Source organism: Thamnophis elegans, chromosome 4 (genome assembly GCF_009769535.1).
Source record: "Thamnophis elegans isolate rThaEle1 chromosome 4, rThaEle1.pri, whole genome shotgun sequence".
NCBI lineage: Eukaryota > Metazoa > Chordata > Lepidosauria > Squamata > Colubridae > Thamnophis > Thamnophis elegans.
The window spans coordinates 23,992,014-24,015,112 of record NC_045544.1 but is presented as its reverse complement, the minus strand read 5'-3'; the positions used below and the strand labels follow the sequence as shown (position 1 = coordinate 24,015,112).

The 23,099-nt window shown below is 38.6% G+C and overlaps 1 protein-coding gene across 1 annotated transcript in view; it reads right to left on the bottom strand.

Annotated features, from left to right (window-relative positions):
• FUT9 (fucosyltransferase 9) overlaps positions 1-22,898 on the bottom strand; it is a 68,739-nt gene extending 45,841 nt beyond the window's left edge. The window contains exon 1 of the mRNA XM_032216959.1: positions 22,757-22,898. Within this exon, the coding sequence (XP_032072850.1) occupies positions 22,757-22,898 (142 nt within the window). The remainder of the gene's footprint in view (positions 1-22,756) is intronic.
• Between the last annotated feature and the right edge of the window lie 201 nt (positions 22,899-23,099).

The following is a 23,099-nucleotide window of genomic DNA, read 5'->3' as shown; positions in this document are numbered from 1 at the left end:
ATCAATTCAAAGCCAAACAAACAAAAATCAAAAAGATCTCCAACATTACAGCAGTTTTAATATTCAAGTCCATTCCAATTGCTTATTCATATTGGAACACATTATAAGCCATGGCTTTGTCTGTAACTTTTGTTACATTAGCCACTGCCCATACACAAATGTCACTTGATAGCATTAGCCTGTGGTAAATTGCTGGTTCAATAAAGAATGCCACAACTGTATTCACTGAAAGCAAAACATTAAATTAAATCCACTCGGTTCCATTTCTCTGTGAAATCTGATAGCAGACGCTAAGCACATTCTGAATCAATTCTTAAACACTTTGATGGACTATACAAAGGCAATTAACTTGGCTAAGTTTTTATTGGTCTTTGGAATGAAGAAGAATGGCCCTTCTGGATTGGAAAGCATTTACCCTTGAACGAAAATGACTGTTGGCTTACCTGAATGGTTATTCACTAGGCACTGCGGGAGTGTCCAAGCATGGGTTAACTTTAGCTTGCTGCCCAAGGACTGAGTTCAAATCTTTGTGTAGCCATGCCTCCTGTTCACCACAGAGGCTCAGTTTTAAAAATGAAGGTATCTGATCCAAAGGTTGCTGTATGGAAAAGTCCGTGTCTTATAGGTGCTAAGTCCTGCACCCACACACAAGAAAAACCCCAGGGGGGAGTTGGACACTCCTGCAGCACCTAGAGAATGACCATTCAGGTAAGGCAACCATCATTCTCCTAGGCGCTGCTTGGAGTATCCAAGCAGGGGACATACCCAAGCTATGTGGTCCCAGGGTAGGAAGAAGGAATGTTCTGGTTAACAGGGCCCGCAAAGACTTGCTGTAAGACCCTCCTTCCGAATGAAGCCTCAGCTGAGGCAAAGGTGTCCAGTCTGTAATTTTGAATGAACGGAGATGGTGAGGACCAAGTGGCCGTCCAACAGATCTCCTCAATAGGTGCTTGAGTGGCCTAGGAGGCCGTCGTCATGCTGCTCCTTGTGGAGTGTGATGTTATACGAGGAGGAACAGGCCTGGCTTGTTGTTCGTAGGCCAACTTTATGCATGCACACAGACAGTGACCTATGGTGGAAGATGACACTTTCCTGCCCATTGAAGTAGGTTGGAATGAAACGACGAATGATTCTGACTTGCGAAAGGAGGCCGTCCTCTTTTTGTATACCTGCACAATGCGGCACATATCCAGCTTGTGCCAGACCCACTCCCTGGGATGGCTAGGGTGTGGGCAAAAGTTGGGGAGGATCACCTCCTGCGTTCTGTGTAGGAAGGTAACAGCATTCCAAGCATCTCGGTATATAGTCATACTGGCCACATGACCCCCGAAGCATCTTCAGATAACTCTGGTTCCTTTAGCTAAGAAACAGAGATGAGCCCCTAGATTCAGACATTACAAGACAGGGAAACCTTTACTTTTTTTCTTTACTACATATATATTGCTTTTAGCCAAAATAATCTACAGGCCCTCAGTCTACTCCTAAAACAATCACGATATAATATTACTATATGACAAATTAGTTCAAAAACACCCCAATACTTATCAGCTTAGATCAGGGGTGTCAAACTCAAGGGCCGGGGCCCAGATCTGGCCCACAAGGTACTTGGCTCTGGCCCATGGGACTGCCCTGGACAGGGCAGTGAAGGACCAGCCCACGGTGCTTCTGCCAGTGAAAACAGAGCTCTGGGGGGCCGCATGCAGCCCTCTCATGCTCCATTTTCACTGGGAGAAGGTTGCAGGAGGCTGTGGCAGCTGAAAATGAAGCTCAGGAATCCGTGTTTGGGCAATCACAGGCGTCCCCAACATGAGTGATGTCAAGCTGACCATGCCCACCCTGTCCATGCCCTTCCCAGCCCCCCAAAGTCAAACACAACCCTGATGTGGCCCTCAATGAAATCGATTTTGACACTCCTTGCTTAGATACTTAGCAACTTTAAGGAAGGTCCAGATGATTGCAGTAGATTATCTTTTCTCTAGGGTTGCAAATTCTGTGGAATGATTTAACTCCAAAGCTTAATTTAAACAATTTAACTAGAAAGCTAACATTTCCACATGTTCTCTGAAAGACATTTCATGAAAGTCTTTCCCAACCAAAACTCCTACCAAAGGTGTATTTTAATAGAATGTTTCATTTTTCTATTATATTTGAAAACTGTTTTTAAGATGTATATCACTGAAAGGGCTACTATATGTGTGCTGGAAAAATCTGTGTGAGCAGTAGATGGCATCAAATTCAGAAAACTTTCTTTTTTTGGGTGGGAGGCACTGCTGTTGCATGATTACCTGCAGTTTTGCAGCCAAATTATGCATAACTTCATTAAAACATAGCTAATTTAGTAGATTTGGTAGAGTTATTATTAAAGGAACCAAGCACATGTGCTGGTTTTTCATTGCCCATAATTTTCACTAATCATACATCCACTAAAAATATATTTTAGTACTTTTTTACATACATGCATACTATGCCAGATGATGTTTTGATGCATAATTAATGGGAGAATATGTTAATACTGCATATATTCAACATTCATTTTTATAATATCATTTACTGAGCTAAATTCACTGTGCTATTTTAAAAATAAGCAATGTATGGCTTGATTTAATGTGCGTATATTTATTTAATGTAACAGTATACAGTTAGCATTAATCCATATGTTAACATATTTAAAAACTTTCTTTCAGACATTATTATTTCTAGTGGTCCGATTCTCTGGCTTAATAGTCTTCCTATTACAAGTTAAAAGAAAATATGGTGGAGAGAAAAAGTAAAAATATACACGAGGACCTTATCATATGACATGCATTAATTATTCTATTAATTAAAATATTTCATTGGAGTATTTTTTTTGTCTACCCTTTTTAAAAGGTAGGGTTCTAATTCCAATTTCACCTTTTGCCAGTGTATTTTCTAAGCAGCTCACATCTATAATTTGAATATCTGTTCTATACCCATCTTAATAGACTACAATTAAAGAAGGCTTCACAACAGATTTGAACTACATTGCCTCATAAATGCAGTTGGTTACTTGCAACTAGATGACCTTGCCTCTCTCACTGATTACATGAAATTATATTGTGTATAATCTCAAATCAAGTGTTAAGTAATTTTTTCAAAGACTTTCAAGTCCAAATTTATTTAAGTGTCATATTTTCAATATAATTAGCATTAAACTGTGTTAGCAGAGGATTAGCAAAAGACCAGTGGAAGTGCTGCAAACTATATTTATCATTCTAATTCTTCAATTCTCAGTTCTTTCAATCCTTATTTATTAAACATATCTCAGTAAAGAAAAAAAAACACAAAATAATAGAAGCGGTACTTTATAATAAAAGATTAAATATGTTTTTGAAATCTTACATTTTTTTCCTGGCAATTTTCTTACTTGACTCTTTAGTTGACCTATTAGAGGAATATCTATGTCATTTTTTCCAATTGCAACTTACTATGTTTGTTGGTAGAAACAATAACAAATTATAGTATCACTCATCACTGCAGATATGGAGAAAATATACTAGAACATTCACTGGAAATTCCAATGTAACAAAATGATTGGAAATTCAAAATGAATTGATCATATCAGAAAGAGAAGGGGTGTACTTAAAAGGAGTAACAATAGGTGAGGAAAAGCAGCATATATAAAAATGTTGAAGAGAGTCCTGTAACTGTTCTATAAGAAAGCAAACAAGGATCGTAATAAACTGCATATTATGAGTTGTTTCTTTGATTATCAGTCACACTGAATAGTAAAAATCCTTATCTGTAACTTATGACTTATTTTTTAACATCTTCATCTTGAGACAAAATACTTTAGCCTAAACAATCCACAGAATCTTATTTTAACCTAAACCAAGGCAGTTTCTGACTAAAATGGTCTGACTGAGATCGGCATATGTCGAGTAGATTGTAGAGTTGATACAGAAATATAATTTTATGTTATTTTATTCTATCTTACATATTTATGCATTAAATAATTGTATTTTATCCCATAATTATTGTATTTGACCCTATTCTTATTTTAAATTGTTTTAATAGATTTTATTGGTAACTAGCCGGTAACCTGGCATTGCCAGGGTATTTATTTATAGGGGGAAAATGTCCAGACCAAATGTAATTTCTAATGTTGGATTTTTCCCCATGCCAGTGGGGTAAGGGGTTGTGCTTTTAACTACTATTCCAGGCAAGGAATGCCATAAAATGTCAAAGAATCTCTTGCAACTTTAAACTTTATGGGGACTTGGAAAGAAAAGCAGTATGTCTAAAACTGAATTGAAAAACTTCCTCCCTTATTTGCATCGCTTTCCTCAACCTGTTAAATACCTGATGTTAGAGCTGTTTGTGCTGTATAAAGAAAAAGCTGGTACTAGCACAATAAGGGAGGTGACACTAGGCTGCTTCCCTCATTGCAGTCGGTTGAAACATTCTGTGTTGTTTCCATGAGCAGTAATTTATCTCTTCCTTGATTTTCTGTGTGCTGCTACTCCTGATGCAGACACAGCCAGTGAATGTAGACACTTAGCGGAGTTCCTTGTCCTGGTGGAGATGAACTTGCAATACCATTCATAATTATTTGTTGACAGTACTTGAACTGAGCAGGTTCAAAAGTTTCAAAACTTAAAGCTTAGGAAGTTCATCTATTCTCATGATGTTGAAGCTGTGGCATGCAGAGCCTTCTCTGCTGGCACACGCGCCATCACCCCAGGTCAGATTTCTGTGGTGTTTCCTTCGTGAGCGCCTGTTTCCTTGCAAATGATGAATAAGAAGCTCATGAAAGAAAAAGATTTTACCTCTTGCATGTTGCTGCTGTTGGGATGTTCACTGGACAGCTGGTCTTCAGGTCTCTGCTGCATATGCATGCATGTGTACACATGTCTCTGCATGCACACATCTGCGCATGTCTGTGCATATGCATGTTCACACATGCACAAACCTTTTAGTTTGGGCATGCACATGTGAAGTTTGGGCAAGCGGGTGTCTAAAAGATTCATCATCACTGATCTATTCACATTGCTACCAAGAAAAGACTTTCTTGTACCCAAAGATTTGGTTTAATGTAGATATATATTTGCTACTTTAAAAAAATCTTTTAAATTTGTAGATTTCAACTTCTTCTGATCATGGGACAGTCAAGAACTAAAGCTTCAATCAGGCAGGAGTGCTGATATAATTGTTCTGATAAATCTAGGAAACTGGGCGACCACTATGAACAAAAGTCCTTCATGCCAGCAAATTACCTATTCAATATTACCCGCCAAAAACATTACAGAGCTTTCCCTTTGGCCTGTTCTGACCTAGGCTTCCCAAGAGCATGAAGCAAACTCCTTGTCCCAACAAATACCCTTTTATTAATTTACTGTGAATTCTGCTCATTCACACACAAAATTGGACTTTAGGGTAGAGGTTTTTCAAGGGAGGATTTACAGTCACAGACCTTATCTGGCTTGGAGAGCTGCCAGGCCAATATTTGCAAAACTTGTCAAGGAGTCTCATAGAATCACAAGCTATTTAAGTGAACTAATTGTCTCCTGAAACTGCATTCCACTTTTGCTCCTCTTTTATTTCCTCTGGGAGGGGCCATTCACTGTACACCTCTGGCCTTACTCCCAAGTCAACCCGTTCTTTAGCTGTTCCCTTCATCTGGCAACTCTGCGCATGTGCACACTGGGAACAGGCTCCAGCTGTTTGTCTGCCTCACTATTGTCTGACTCTGAAAGCAGCTGATAACTGGCATATGGCTCTGGCCCCTTCTCTGCATCTGACACAGAGCCCTCATGAGAGCTTTCCCCAGACTCCAGGACTGGCCCATGTTCCCCCCCCAACCGCCACACAGTCCGAATCTGCTGCCCACTCTGTTGACAGGCCACAACATGGCCCACTTCAATGTGTTGCTTTCCACATTGCTTGAGGAAAGATATAACAATACCTTTTGGCAATCTGAACTTGCATTTGTGATCCACAGAAATCTGTGACTCTATGAAAACATCCTTTGATATCTTTTCAATAGTAACCTGAACCCTATTCTTAATAGATGTTTCACCTCTTCTGAGAATTATACATTCATAGTAAGTCATCACCGCTACCCTAAATCCCAATTTTATCTAAATATTCCATCATCTTTGAAATGGCCTTTGATATTTATGCCTTAAGTATTAAAGGCAGCTGGGTGACTTTGGACAGTCATTCTCTCTCAGCCCAAGGGTTGCTGTGTAGGGAAAATAGGAGGGGAAAGAAATATTAAGTATGTTCACCGCCTTGAGTTACTTATAAAATAATAAAAGTAGGATAAAAATTTAATAAATAAATAAATAAAAGAGTGAAGTCAAAGTTTACTGGAGATATGCAAGTTTGTTCCAGCATAAAATAAGTTAGTTTATCCTGAGTGCCCTAGCAGTATTTATATTTTAAATAAGAACAAAAATAAGCAGCCATTTCAGAAAGTATTGCTTTAATTTTTAGATTTTATAACATATAACTTTTTTATTCTGCATTATGTCCTTTTGTCACATGAGTCACTGACACCAATAAAGTGTATGTGTGCAGGTGTGGGTATGTATGCACACATCCACCCACACATGCACACTTAATAGCTCAGTAAACCCACTAGTTTTGTGTTTTAATTTTTATTAAAGATTTAATTCTGATATTTTAGCATTATACTCACGAATTAGTTTTATAATTTATCAGATGTAAGTTTCCAAATTTAATGTCACAGTACGTTACTTTGATCCATTTTGCTTACATCAATTATCTAGAAAATGTTTATGCACATTAACCATTCTTCCAAACTTTATACAATGCTGATTGATGACTGTGACATAAGTAAATAAACTTCATTTCTATTACATTATTATGTAGTATGCAATGAACTTATTATCCACAGGGTAGATGTCAAGGAATTCAAGATTCCCACTCTTCCTCCTTTTTTTTGTATATGACATGCTGTTGTTTAAATATTAACTGTTCGTATCTTTTATGGTACATGCTATATCAGATGAAAATGCTTGGGTAAAAAGCTTAAATACTCATTATGTGTAAGCAAGGTACTTTTATGTGTAGAGTATACAGTATTTTACTACTAGCTTTACCTGGCCTCTTGTTAGAATTGAAATCTGGCCAGATGCTTTCTATAGGATATTTTAGTGGTTTATGATGCCAGAAATCATGAAAGGTGGATGCTTAACTTTTAGAGATTTATGAACACAAGTGGGAGTTGAAAATTATATTCATTTTTATTTTTTAAAAATAGGAAAAATGAACCATGAAAGTGGGATCCACAACCAATGGCAAATGATGTCTACTAACAAAAAAAAATATGGATGGAATGTAAAGTGATAATAGTAGGCAGCACCAGTGGTAAAAAGAACAGACCACATTTGTTCTATTTCACATCCATGCATGTATTTTCTTTTCCTTCTTCATTTGCTTTCTCCTTTCCCACCTCATACATAAATGCCTGAGCAGTGGCCGATATTACAGGAAAAAGAACCTGGATGAGAATATTTAAAAGAAATTTCTACTTTAAAAAATATACTAATTTATAAAGGATAATAAAGATGAAAACCCCAGTTTTAAGAATAAATATAACTAACATTTTACTTAATTATAAATCAATATAAGCATCATTTAATAACAAAATATAGGGTGTATGTAAAGGATGGAATGGAAAGAATGGAAAACTTACATTAGTATTTAAATCACCTTTGCTAATTTAAAACAAAGCACACCATATTACAATTTTAGTCAACACTTTCTTCTTATGTTATAAAACTACACACATTTGCCATCTTTTGTTCTCTGTTTATAGAATCTCAAAAGGCAAAATTCTGCAATGACTAAATGTTGCACTTTTTTGTGCCAAGCAAAAACATTGCTTAGCAGATGCATCTGTATTTGTTAACCCCTTACAGATCTTACTTGTAATTTAAGATATAGCACTGAATAAAAAAAAACATGAATGGAAGGGAAATACACATTGATATTGTTCTGCAGCACTTATTCAAAAGCTTGCAAAGTCATTATATCACACATCTTCTACAGTGGTTTTGTTTTATAAATTTCTATATGATCTAACTGATCTAAGAAAAAAGCTAGACCAGAATGGACTCAAATGGATTGGACATACTGCTAAGCTTTTCAGAACACTGACTGATCAAAACAATAATGATCCTCCAATTAAACTGATGCCTATACACAGGAATCTACTCAATTAATATTATCACTATTTTGGCACTAGATTAGGATTAGTGGTATGCATGAGAAGGGTTGGACTGATTCCGTTTGTAACTACCTAAAGATTTTAGGTTGATTCTTCTTTTGACTCCAATCCAGATTTTGCCAGTATTTCTACTACACTTCCCCACCTCCCATTTTAAGGGCAGCATAGAAACCCTCATTGAATTAATCAATATTTGAGAATTAATAAGTTCTGCCAATCCTCCACAGTTACAAGTTTTATAGAATCCAAATCAGTGTTAGGTCTTAAACTTCAAAGACCTTATCCTCACTCTCTGTTATGCAAGTTGACATATATTCAATATGATGAACTTTATTTTGTACTTTGCCCAGCATATGCTAAAAATATAGTGATTACTATGTAAATTATAAGTAAAATTACTAGCTACAATTTAAGAACAGTCCATGAGTTGTAGTTATGAAATTATGAAACAGAATTATGACTAAATGAAATTAAGAAAATTATGCACAGAACATAAAAACTATGGAATTATTATAAAACTCAAAAGTTATAAACTATTGTAAGATTAATTTAAAGTAGCACTTAATTAAATTTATAACAACTAAGCACTACAGTAAAATTACTATAATAAAGTATAAGATAATATTCTATGGCATCCTGAAAGCTAAAAGGTGCAGCTATAACAGTGCAAATTATGAAATTAAAAATTACAGATGAAACATGCCTGATTTAACACTTGCTATCAGTCAATTTCCACCAGAGTAAGTTATGAAAGAAAAATCAAAGTGAAATTAGCAGATATACCATTAGTGTGGGTGATCTGTATGTCTGGAAAGTAATGCATTTGTTATACTGTGAATGCCTCTGTAAATGAGCAGTTGACAAGGACATGCCTGATGGTTTCAATTTCTCCATTATTACAGTGGCACAGGTATTATAGGAAGTGGATCTTCCCATGTCTTTCTTTTTAAAAGTTGAAAGAAGAATGCTGCAGCACAGAGAAAATGCTGCCTGTTAGATAGTCACCCTATCTACAGTGGTTTCCACCAAGGTCCTCTGTTCCGGCAGGAACAGAGGTTTAATCCTATTGGTCGAAGGGTCTGACAGCTCCCTATAAAAAGGGCTGCTGTCAGACTCAACCTTCGCTGGATTGTTCTCACTTGTTGTACTTAATAAAGAGCTGTTGTTACCGTTAAGCCTGTGTGTGCCTATCTATTACCCAATCCAACACTGGTGATGAAGGGGGGATTGGAAGACAACTAGCGAACCAAAAAGAGCGTAGCAATCCATCAAGTACATACAGCCTGGAGCTCAGCGCAGAATCGAGCAGCCATATTTGAGCGGCAAACTTAAATTGCCCTCTGTACGCAAAATGGCTATGCATGCCCCATTGACTCCGTATGACCCAGTTACCGAGCACTGGGAATTGTACATGCTATGATTTGACTGCTTCCTCAAGGCAAACGACCTCATGGGCATTCCCGAAGTCTGTAAGAAGAACATGTTCCTCGGATACTTTGGCCAGGAAGTGTTCGAGATGGTGAAAAACCTTTCTGAGTCGACACCACTTCAAGCAGTTCCCTGGTCTGCATTACAGCAGATGCTAAAAACCCACTATGCGCCCAAGCAATCCAAGCACGTTCGCCGGCATGAGTTTAACATCAGAAATCAGAAGAAGGGAGAGTCAGTTAACGAGTACGTGGTGGCACTTCGCAAGGCCACAGCATACTGCAAATTCCAAGACCTGGACGAGCTGATTCTGGACCGCATAATTTGCAGCATGTGGGACATTACCCTGCAGAGGAGGTTACTTGCTAAATCTAACCTCACTCTGCAGATCTCATTGGACGAGGCCAGGGCGTCGGAATCAGCCGCCAAATTGACTGAGACTCTGCAGCGCGAAAGCGTACCGAAAGACATGCGTAAAAGTAAATGCGTACATCGTGAGGCTGCAGAGCCCGAAAGCTCAGAAGGTGAAGAAGATAACAGCTGCCGCATAAGCAGTAGCCACGCCCAGCCGGTGCACAAATTCAAATCGCATGACCAGATGGACCATTTTCCTAGCTGCCTACTCCTACCACCTCATCCACCAACCTGGCTCCACGTTAGGGCACGCTGACGCTTTGAGCCTCTGCCCATTGCCAGAACTTCTTACTGACCCTTCCCCGGAGATGCCAGTCCTTCTCAATGACTACCTTGAGACTGGGCCTGTCTCGTCCAGTGATGTTGCCTGTCACTCTGCAAAGGACTCCACCATCAAGCAAATTTTGAACTGGGTGTGAAGGGATGGCCCAAGGGGCCTGTTGGGGCTGATTTCAAAATGTACTTTGCCAAACACGATGAGTTGTCGGTTGTTAACGCCTGTTTACTGTGAAGGGACTGGGTAGTTGTTCCACCCAAACTGTGCATTGCAGTATTGGAGGCTTTACATGTAAGGCATCCTGGAATTGTCAGGATGAAGTTTTTGGCTAGGAATTACGTGTGGTGGCCTAACATGGACAGGGAGATCGAAGAGTGGGTGGCTACCTGCACACCGTGCCAGGAGTCCAGACCAGCTCCCCCAGAGGCACCTATTAAGGAGTGGGAGCGACCTCAAGGACCATGGTCTAGCGTGCACATTGACTTTGCTGGCCCAGTTCATGGCCAAACATTTCTTGTAGTTGTGGACACCTACTCAAAATGGTTAGAGGTAGTCCTGATGACCTCCACTACGCCAGAAGCAGACATCAAGGTGCTAAGAAGACCCATCCTACTGAACTGTGCAGGTCAGGCAGAGCGACCCAAAAGCCCGCCTACCTGCGTGACTACGTAACCAGTAGGATTGTTCCATCTAAGAGGGGAGGGGTGTTAGATATTCACCCTATCTACAGTGGTTTCCACCAAGGTCCTCTGTTCCAGTAGGAACAGAGGTTTAATCCTATTGGTCGAAGGGTCTGACAGCTCCCTATAAAAGGGCTGCTGTCAGACTCAACCTTTGCTGGATTGTTCTCACTTGTTGTATTCAATAAATAGCTGTTGTTACCGTTAAGCCTGTATGTGCCTATCCATTACCCAATCCAACACTGCCCATAATTAGATTTTGTGGTTGCCTGAGGTAGAATCATACAGTCAGAAGGAATCTTTCAAATCTTCTAGTCCAGGGAAGGAATCCTCAGATTACTGCAGACAAATGGCTAGCCAAATTTTTCTTGGAAACTTCCAGTGATAAGAGTTCCAGGAGACAGGTGGTTCCACTTTTTAATAGGTTTTACAACTAGAAAATTCCTACTTATTTCAACTTGGAACCTCTATCTTAAAGGTACTAGTGCTTCCCTTCAGCTTTTATTAATGGGAAGCTTTGTGTCCCAGCTCAGGTCAGACTGTCACTCTCCATCCATTCTTCCTTGCTTCAGAAGCTCATTTGCTCATAAAGTGGAAGTTGGGAAATATATTCTAAGTCTCAGCTTCAATCATTTTTTCCTCTCAAGATGGTGCTCTCTCACTGAGTAGAGATAGGAGCACTCTGTTTACAACATTCCATGCTAACTAGTCACTGCGTTTTATGACTTGTGGTCTCGGTGGCTTTTGATAGTCTTGATTCTGGCATACACACACATCCTGATTGTTCACAATGATTAGTAGTTGAGCAGCACTGTTCCTCATTGATTTTGGAATGGTTACTCATTGGTAGATCCCTTTTAGGCTACTGTTGAGTTTATCTCATTCCTGATTTTCAACATTCTCCTTAAACTATTGCAAGAAATAGCATGTTACATGATAATCATTATGCCGATAAATGTACTGAATTTACTGTACTTAAATGTACTGTCAGCTGGAAAACTGACAGCCTGGGTTTGAGATCCAAGTGCTGTGCATCAGGGTGAGCTCCCATTCCTGCCAACTTCTGTCACTAGCAGTTTGAAAGCATGCAAATCTGAGTAGATTAATAGATAACACCTCAGTTGGAAGATAACAGCATTACATATATCTTCGGCATATAGCCATGCTGGCCACATGGCCATGGAAAATGTCTTTGGGCAATGCTGGCTCCCTTGGCCAAGTAACGGAGATAAAGACTGTGCCCTAGAGTCAGACATGACAGGTCAAGGAAATCTTTATCTTTTTCTTACTAATATATATTTATCTGAAGAGCCTGATGTGGAATCTGGAAAGGAATGAGGGACTACATGACAAAAAAACAAAACCAGGATAAAGTTGAATCCTAGCAACAAAAAGATGTTTTTTGTACATAACCATTTGATTTTTTACTATGCAGCTCTCCCTGAAACACGATGCCTTGGAGACAATTGCCCACATCCATATCATATATGTGGCACTAATAAAAGGTGCTCTAAATAGGGGTCACTCTGGAAACTATGTAAAAGCTGCAATTACTACAAAATGCAGCCATCTCTTTACTGGCAGGTGAGACTTTCCAGAATCACATGGTACCAGTATTGCAGGCACTACATTGAATACAATTCAGTTATTGGTTATTATTTGTACAGCCCTACATGATTAGACACCAAAGTTGGGCACCTCCTGAAAAGCTTCAATAAAATTAATGCACAAGGATAAACAGGATCCCTTTGTGTGAGATTTGAAGAAGAGAACTAGAAAACAACACTTTTCTTTGAGCCGTTCATCGCTCTGAAATAGCCTTCCATCAGAAATCTAGTTATCATACTCTCTGCTAAAACTCTGCTAAGAGAGAATAATTCCATGGATCATTTGTCCTATAATGTTGCTAGAAGTGTCTCTAAGAAGGAATATAATTACTGCTTTAATTGGAAATATTTTTGTTATATTTATGTTTCATGGATATATGAAAATCCCCGAGCTTCTATGGGGATATATAAATTCTATAATAAAACATACAGACACACAGACACACATATGGAAAACATATTGGAATAGCACTGCCTTGTATTTTCAAAAACATTAAGAGAATCACGTTGGGAAATGTATCACCATTTGTCAATGATTACACTCTGATAGCTTGGGTGACTTATGTCCTTACTCCACATGATTTTCAGGTTCTTGGAAAGAACTGATAAGGTCTTCTAGGCAAGTCCAACTATGCTATAACAGATCAAATGAAAACCAGGATATGAAGAAGGTGTCAGAAATGATCTACTAAATTCACTCTCAGCAAGAAAATGTGAATAACTTTGATCAGGCACACTTTCTCAGCTCACACTACCTCACAAGGTAGGAGAGACTATCTGCAAAACCTGGAGCATCTGAAAAAAAGATGAGATACAATTCAAACAAATAAATTAATATATTCTTCAGTCAAATATAATCTCCTGCTATTAAACACAAGGGAAAATCTAGTGTGAGTCCTGCTATGCATGTTGGATGTTCCCAGTTGTTGTGGACTATGAATTCCTAAGCCACTCAGAAGTCAAATGCTACTAGCAGTTCCATGTTCCAGCAGCTATAAATCCTTACTAACAAATGACAGTAATGGGCTACTTGACTTTCTATAGCGGTGAATGATAAATCTAGGACAGTGATGACTAACCTTTTTCTAAAGGTGTGCCAACTGTGTGCACGCATACCCTCCACCTGTGCATGTGTGAGCGAACCCAGCTGCGCATGTGTGAGTGACCCCCACCTGCACATGCATGAGCGACCCCCACCTACGCATGCGCGAGCAACCCTGCACACAGGGGGGGGGAATTTTCACCCTCCCTAGGCTCCGGAGGATTTCCTGAAGCCTGGGGAGGCTTTCTGGAGGCCTCCGGAAGGCTGTTTTCACCCCCCCCCCCAGGCTTCAGGAAGCCTCCAGAGCCTGGGGAGGGTGAAAAACAGGCCCAATGGTACAGCCAGCTGATTTTTGGAAGGCCAAAAATCAGCTGGCTGCTATGCCAGCAAATATGGTTCTGTGTGCCATAGGTCCATCATGATGGTTCTAGGATTTTCCTCCGTTTGGATGTGAGGTTGCTTGGTCTGGCACCAAGATAAATGTCTGGTCTTCATTAATACCAGAAGGAATAAAATAAAAAAACTGAAACATGAGGTTATTACACAGCTCTCATGAATCTTATAGTTGCCTGTTCTATGAGGAACCAATTGTGCTTGTGCAATGGCGAGAATACCAATACCATATCTGCTCCCTGAAAAGTTGTCTATAAAGGTTGATAAATCAATTATGATCTATGATACCAAGTAAGCAAGTAAACAAGTAGAGAGAGTCAGTTTGGTGAAGTGTAGTGGTTCAGCCATCAGGCTAGAAACTGGAAGAACCTAAGTTCTAGTTTCACAGGCACAAAGCCAGTTGGGTGTCCTTGAGCCAGTCACTTTCTCTCAGCCCTAATTAAGAGGCAATGGCTAAAAAATCTTGCCAAGAAACTTCAGGGACTTGTCCAGGCAGTCTCCAAAGATCAGTCACAGAACAATCAGAATGGAAGAAAAAGAAAGTGAGTAGAAAGGCCAGGAGAGATCAGTAAAGGGAAAAGCAAAGCTATTGTTGTTGTTGTTGTTGTTAATAGTTGTTGTTGTTGTTATTATTATTATTATTATTGGATGCAGCCCTTAGAGTTGATTTCACATCATATGATGTTTTAGAACTCATGCAAAATCTTAATGAACCAGGCTGTTAATATAGAGAAGATTTTGAGCTACCATATTCAGCTCCTGACTCTTCATTGAGACAGTGAATTTTTATGGCCTTATGTTCTGTGAAAGTACAAAACCAATTTGAAAAACATGAAGAAAACTAGAAGCAAAGCAAACAACTAAAATATCTTTGCCTTAGTAAGAGTATGCAGCAGTATGACTGAATTTTTTCTTTAAGTGGTGCAACATACAATTTACTTAATCTCTGCAATAGCAAAAATACTATTCTCATTGACTCACTAAAATAAAACTAACTGTAAATGTTTAACACTAAAGAGCAGCATCACTGATTTTAAAGACATCAATTTACAAAATGACTAGTTTATGAGTTTCTTAATAAAATGTTTTAAATAATATTTAAGAATTAATAATTTAATAACAAAACTACTGGTTAAAAAACTAGAAGCTAGAAGCCAGGGGATAGTGAGTTCTAATATTGCCTAGCCATGAAAGGCAGTTGGGTAAATTTGGGCCAGTCACACTCTTTTAGCCCACAATGTCAGGCTTTGCATCAATTTCTGTTGCAACTGGTGGATCAACATTTTATTGCTTTGAAAAAACAGACCCAGCCCTTGCGGGAAAACACTAGGGAAAAAATAATCTATGAATTATACTTAATAGAAAGAATAGGAAGTGATTAGGCCAATAGATATAAACTGTATTTGAAATTGTAGATTTATAGAATACAGTATATACAGCTGGCATTATATACCAAATTCTGAAAAACTTACCAACAACATTTGTGAATTTATTTTCACTTTATTCATTATTATTGTACTGATATTTTAATTTTATTTGCCACCCAGAGTAAAATCGGCAGCTATTTAAAATAATATTATAATTCAATAATAACATGTAATCAAATTTAAATAAAAATCAAATTTAGATGGGCTGGGGGATTTGGCAAAGAAGTTGAAGTTCAATATTTTGATTCTGTTTTTAATGATTGTCTTATACCAAAAATATCTTATCCTGAATTAAATAATTCTCTTTGGTATTATTAAGAAGATCTTGCCATTACTAGAATGAAACTGCTTTTCAGCTAAATTTAATAAAAAGATTCAGAACAATCCAGCAATCCATCAGTATTATATAATCCAAGAAAATTATAACTCACACAGTAAGTATTACACAAACATGTATACATCATGACTAGAAACTTGGAAACTGAGTTTTACTGATAGCATTTTGATAACAGGGCATGTTAGAAACAGAAAATATTTTGTCCAAATAACAGATGTTTTGCTTAGACAACAGACAGAGTAAAGCAATAAATGGATCTTGATAATACTTTGCTTATTTTCCACAATGCCTAACAATTATTACACTGTTATTTTTACACTTTTGCCATCAATCTACTTTAAGTATCCAAAGAAAAATTATACAGAATATTCAACAATTTTCACTGTAACAAATAAAACCCTCTCTCCACAACTCAACTGATTAAAACAATGTTTTCCTCTTTCATACAGGAAATATAATTTGTTTTTAGTAAAAGAGGCCATAACATCCAAGCTTCTGGTATGTTTCTAACATGAAAAAGTAAGACATTCACAGCTCTATTAGGTTCATTGCTATGTTATAAAACTCGTGGCAAATATTTTTTTTTAAAAACCATGATGCAGAACAGTAATTACATAATTTAATGTTTCCCCCCTCCACCATAGAGGGGGGAAATATTGTCTCTACAAAATTATCTCACTTAAATATTGTCTTTTACTTTTTCATCTGTTTGTTGACTGTGTCCTCAGAGGTAATAATGGTCTTGAACCATCCCACCACTGAATCCCCCTTGTCAATGGACTCTAGGATGTTAATGTATCCTAATTCCAGAGACTGTGAAACTAGCTGATGTGCTAATTTTATGAAGGACCGTTTGTTGGGGAAAAAAAGGTTTTTGTATGCAGCCTGATGCTCTCAGTACTTGGGCTCTGAGGAAATTTTTACTCTTGACCGTATCTTCTGGTTATCAGTCACAACTATCCTAACCATTTTCTCAGTACAATTTACCATTTATTTAGTGACCATTTTAAGTTATGATACCAATCAAAAAAGTGACTGACAATTGGTCCTCACACTTACTACGTTTGCAGCAACCCCAAAGTCTCGTGATCATGAGCAGGACACTTGGCAATGGGCTCACATTTACAACAGTTACAGCATCCATCAATCATAGGATCACAATTTGTGACTTCCCAGCCCATTTCTAAGAAGCAAAGTCAATCTTGGGTGATTCACTTAACAACCATGACAAAAAGGTTGTAAAATTGGGTGAAGTCAGGTGATGCCTCATTGTACCACTTCACAATGAATTTTTCGGTCCCATTTCTGATTGTAAATTGAAGACTATCTGTATTGCTATACTTATTCAGTTCTTCCTGGATGAAGCCTGTGAATTGGATATGGTGATGGAATTCCATGCAGATTTTGGACTAAAAACCCATAATCCTTTATCACCATCTATAAACACTGCTTATACTCGGGAGTACAGATTTATCGAAGTAGATTGCCATTATGTAGCAGACAATTTGTCATGACTGGCATGTTCCATGTGCTGCCCAGGCATTCATAGTGTTGTGCATATGTGAGCTGACCAGTTCTTAGGCATTGTGATTTGGGAATGTTGCCACTAATCTATTATTCCGGTATTGGGAAGGTATGGAATAGCAATATAATGTTACATAGGCTAGTCTAACAGTACTGTAGAATCAGCCATGCTGCCATCAATGGAAAAAAAGCTGGTTTTAAAATGATCAAGTTTAAAAGCTACAAATGAAATGTAATACTCATTCCATAACAACGCCAGATATTTTGGCTCTTTATTACTATCAATAAATATATCTTTATACAAAAATGTGGCAAACCGTTTAAAATGGGGAGATTTTGATATTTGAGATATTCCAAGGAATAAGGTGGCTCAAATACTTGTAGTAGAAGACTGCTCGTTTTCACCCTTGAGCTCAATATCAATGTCCTAAAGGTGTGGGTTTCCCCCAAAAAAAGTTTAACATCTTAATGAGCATGTATTATGCAGATTTATAACACTTAATCCAGTCCCATAAATTTGATAAAGCATTTGATTCACTTCTCAGAGGTTGGGAGTATAAGCTTTGTTTTTATTAAAACTGTGATGTAAATACATTTAGAGTTAAAAAGATTTTAAATAAATAGATGAATAGATTTTAAAAGATATATTTAAAAACAATTAAAAAAATTCTTCTCAAATATAGACCAAGCAAAAAATCAGAAAGAAAAGAGGTGAATTAAAGCTTTTAAAAAAGCATACTTCAAACTACAATCATTCTAATTTTATGAAAGGAATACCCTTGAAATGCTTTAAAGCATTTCCCAGTTACAGATGGGAAGTGAACACCAGGATCTATAGTCCATACATTTGGAGAATATGGGTAGAAACAGACAGATATGATTCTCTTCCCTCAGAATTGTCCACCATAGTTTTCAAAATGATGGTCTATTTTAGATGTAATCTGATTTTCCCCCATTTCATTCCCCCCATTATGAACTTTTAATCTTTGTTATATCCTATAAAGTATCTACTATTGCAAGAGTGTGCAACTTTCTTTGATTGAAAGGCTGACCAACTAGCAAGTCATTGAAAAAGATAAGACATTCTGCTTCTGTTTCTACTTTTATCTTGAGGAGGAAAAGAAAATCATCAGCTCTCCTGATAATATTTTGACAGAACTAGTCTGTGATGTTAATAAACACTACTCAGGTGCTGGGGACTATGTGTGACCTGTAGATTGCTCACCCCTGCTCTACTGCATTTTTATCTAACAACAGAACTGCATATTGTGCAGTTTACAGTTTTATTAAACTCCAGACGTTTCTTTAAAATCAACTTATGGAAACAGACATCTTCCAATGCTTCAAAATGTCTTCCCACCTTGTAGTATCATATAAAATGTTGCTCTTTTCAATTTATGTTTCATGATTGATGGTTATGAAACTAGCATCAAGATTAATGGTTATATGCTTTATTCATCATTATATGTGCTTTTTCACTATATATGCAACTTTAGTACATAAGCTATTATGAGATAACTGAAATACTTCAATTCAGATATCCACTCAGCCATGATACTTCCTAATTGACCTTGGGCATGCATGATTTTTCAGGTTATCTTACTTCATTGCTTATAACTCAGGTAGTGTATGTGTGTGTATGTATGTGTGTGTGTGTGTGTGTATATATATATATCTATATATATCTATATATATCTATCTATATCTATCTATCTATCTATCTATCTATCTATCTATCTATCTATCTATATACATACATACATACATACATACATACATACATACATATATATATATATATAATTAGCCAACTTCAAATTTTTTGTAACTTAAACAACCCAGATAAAATAAAATGCATCCTGAAAGTATACATGGATATCCCACATTAAATAATTTTAAGACTAGAAAACCTGTTGTATCTACATTCTAGGAATGATTTTCATCCATGCTAAACTTTATCTTTCTCCTTTTATTAGTGAGAAGGACACATTCAATATTAAAATACCAGTGTCTGTATAATGTACAGGTAGTCCTCGACTTACAACAGTTCATTTAGTTCATTCAAAGCTACAACGGCATTGAAAAAAGTGATGTATGACTGTGTTTCACACTACGACCATTGCAGCATCCTCATGGTCACGTGATCAAAATTCAGACATTTGGAAATGGACTTAATATAATATATGATAGTTGCAGTGTCTTAGGGTCATGTGATCTCTATTTTGTGACCTTCTGACAAGCAAAGTTAAGGGGGAAGCCAGATTCACTTAACATCCATGTTACTATCTTAACAACTGCAGTGATTCACTTAACAACTGTGCAAGAAAAGTCATAAAATAGGGCAAAACTCACTTAACAACTGTCTCTCTTAGCAACAGAAATGTTGGACTCACTCGTGATTATAATTCAAGGACTATCTGTAATTTATTAAAACTTGTATGTCACCCTTGTATTCTCAAAGCAGGATGCTTATCTGCTCTAGCCACATCAGTCTGAGTTCATATTTTGTTGATATGCACATTTAATATATACATAAATATATATGCATGTGTGAGAGAAAAAGACTGATGGGATAGTGCTTATATTCCACATACAAGGTTGTTTCATTATTGTAGTGTTCCTAGGCTTATTTAGATACATCCTATAGTAACTGGTTGGTTGGTTCATCTTTTAAGAGGGATTATTACTTTGATAATATGAGCCATCTTCTCAAGGGGGGGGGGGATAATCAAATACTTTCTCTATTTTCACCCTAATAGATCTAAAATTATTTTTTGAATACATGTGCAGAGAACTGTGGTTACATCAGGTAACTGACTGTCTCACACTGAAGACTATGTTGGCTGAAAGGCTGATGTTGTACACAAGGTGTGTCTCCTCCCCCATTAAATAATGCCCTGTTTTTGATAGTACAAGGTTAGCTTCTTTTTCATAGTGCCTTTTTCTGATAATGGTTCAACAAAAGGGACAAAATCTCTAACTGATTTACTCTACAACCCAATCAAAAATATTTTAATTCATTCTAATAATGTAACACATTAATAATTATATTTTCAACATTTCAGTTCACATACCAACACATTTCATTCACCTAAGTTAAAGATTATTGGATACATTTTTTCACTCTATGTTGCCATGAGCATCTATTTATCCAAAACATTAACTTTTGGATAAATACCATTATAGTGGTTATTTTTCTATGTTGATTCTTGGTCTCATTTTTCACATTGTACACATTTATTAATCTGTACAGAACATATCTTGCCTAAAATAAAAATAAACTTATTGAAATGCGGGTGTTAAGAATTCAAAAGGTACTATTGCAACATATCTGAAAAGGAAGTAAAATCCAGTGTTCTTACACTTGTTTAAAATTTGGTATTCAAGTATATTGCTCCACAAGAGAAAAATGCCTTTTTAAAAACAAAAAATCATCCTTTTAGTGTTTTCTAATACACAACAAAACATATTTATACATATATCATATTTCCCCTTAAAATAAAGAGGGGGGAGGGGAAATGTAAGAAACCAGAGCAACAGTTCTGAATATATCTTGTTGCAACAGGGAGTATCATGATACACAAGTATCGATAGTATTGTCATTCATGGTTCATTTATCACTATAGAACATGTGAATCTGAGCATTTTAAACTACTGTATGACAACCCTGAACCGTATTACCAGTTGTTACCTGGATTCCTACAATCCAGTAGATGTCCAAAACCTGCTGCACTTACTCTAAAATTAATATCTGCAACCCTAGAGACAGCTCACAGCATCCAAAGAAACACACCACTTAATCTTGTGAAACTCTCCACAGTCAAATCTTTAAAACTGTCACTCTCTATATATAGACTCATCCCAAATCTTTAAAAGAGCAATATCATTTATAGAGCTAAAGACCTTTTTCACGCATCTCCAAGTTCAATATGACATGCCAGAAAAGAACGTTAAACCATACTCCATCCTCGAATTATCCCATTCCGCCCGGTCATAAATGGTAAAGTTCCAGGCGAACGGTGTGTTGAAGCAAACGGGATTCAGACGTGTAATACGTGTGTATTTGTATACACAGCGCACATAATTTTTTTTAAAAAAAATCACAAGAGTGTAAGTACTTTGGCAATCAGCGCAACGTCTTTTATCCTTAATCTGCGAAGCGAAGATGAGAAGTAGTGATGGGGAGGAGGGGGGGAAGAGAGAAACTGCTGTCATAACAACCTTCCACGAGAACTACCGAAATAGCAAAAAAAAAAAAAAAAAAAAAAAATACTACACAGCTCACTGTGGAATAAAGGAGACCAGAAAGCGTGCCGCAGAACCCCGCGAAGAACACAAAGAAGGAAAACAAGACACCCAAAAGGAAAGGCGATTTTCCCAACAAAGTTCACCTTTCTGCATTCTCTCCAGAGAGCGCGTGGGAGGGGGCACTTACCTATGCCAAAGCCTCATTACAAAAAGCCCTTGCGAACCAGGCGGGCCCCGTCTGCCCTCTCCTTCTGTCCAGCTCAGGTTCTTTGCTCTGTCCAAGAGGAAAGATCCTACGGTAGCGCTCGCCGGAGGGCTGGCACAACCCCAGCAAGCTAGCGGGCGACCAGGGATCTCTTTTTAAAGACTTCTTTGTACGGCGAGAGACGCAGGAGGGAAAGGGGAGAAGGCTGCTCGGGCAGGAGGAACGGAGGGCGGAAGGGGGAGGGAAGCCTCCAGCCTCTCATTCCAACGGCTCCTTAAAAATAAAACGGTCCTTCAGAAGTTTTTTTTTTTAATGTCCTAAAAACAACGGGGGGTGGGGTGGAATATGGGTTTTTTGGGGGGGGAGGGTTGAGACGATTCAGATAGGGCTCCCCGAAAGGGCTCAGGAGGGCTTACAGGAGGCGCGGATCGCCCGCGGTGACCAACACGCGAAGGAACTCGCGTGGAGGGGAGGTCAGGCGGGACACGTGCAAAAGAAAAGAAAAGGGGGTTCAGAGAAGAACACCGCTGTGGGGATTTCTGGAGAGCCGGGTCTTGCAGGTCCGAACGGTTTTTATGTCCATTTCTGGAAAAGCCGACTCCTCTTCCTTCTCTCTCCCCACCCCTTTACTCCTTCCTTTAAGAAGTCTCGGCCAGTCCTCTCAGGGAAAGGGCTAGGAAGCCATCCAGGCGCGAAGCAAAAGCAAAGGCGCCTCTCACTGCGGTAGGAGGAACGGCGGTAGCTGCTTTGCATCCCCCCCCCACTCCCGCCCGCCTTTCGCTTCCCACCACAGTCGCCACAGGCACCAATTCCTTCGAATACCAAGAGAGCGCGCGAACGGTCCGCCGACCCACCCCACAGCCAGGGAGAATATATAAGAGAGAGAGAGAGAGAGAGGGAGGGAGAGAGAGAGAGAGAGCAGGTGCTCCGAAGGAGGAGCCATCCATTCATTCACTCACCCGTCCTCGGTGGGAAAAGGCGGGAGCGCCGCCGAGGCGCCGCCCTGGGGGCAACAGGGCAAGAAGAGCAGCAGGAGGAAGAGCGAGTGCACGACGGAGCAGCGGAGCCCGGGCTGCTCCTGCGCGCGCTCTCGCTGCCCATGCCCGGCGCCCAAGCTGGATGCGGGGAAGCTCCGCGAAACCGTAGGAAGACAGACAGACAGATGGAGCCGGTCGAGAGAGGGAGAGGGAGAGAGAAAAGATTTAAGCTGGAGGGGCTCGCGCAGGCGCGCGGCCGACGAGAGTCGGGGTGGTGGTGGGGGCGGGGGGGGGGTTGGAAGAGGGAAAGCGTGGCCGGCTGGGC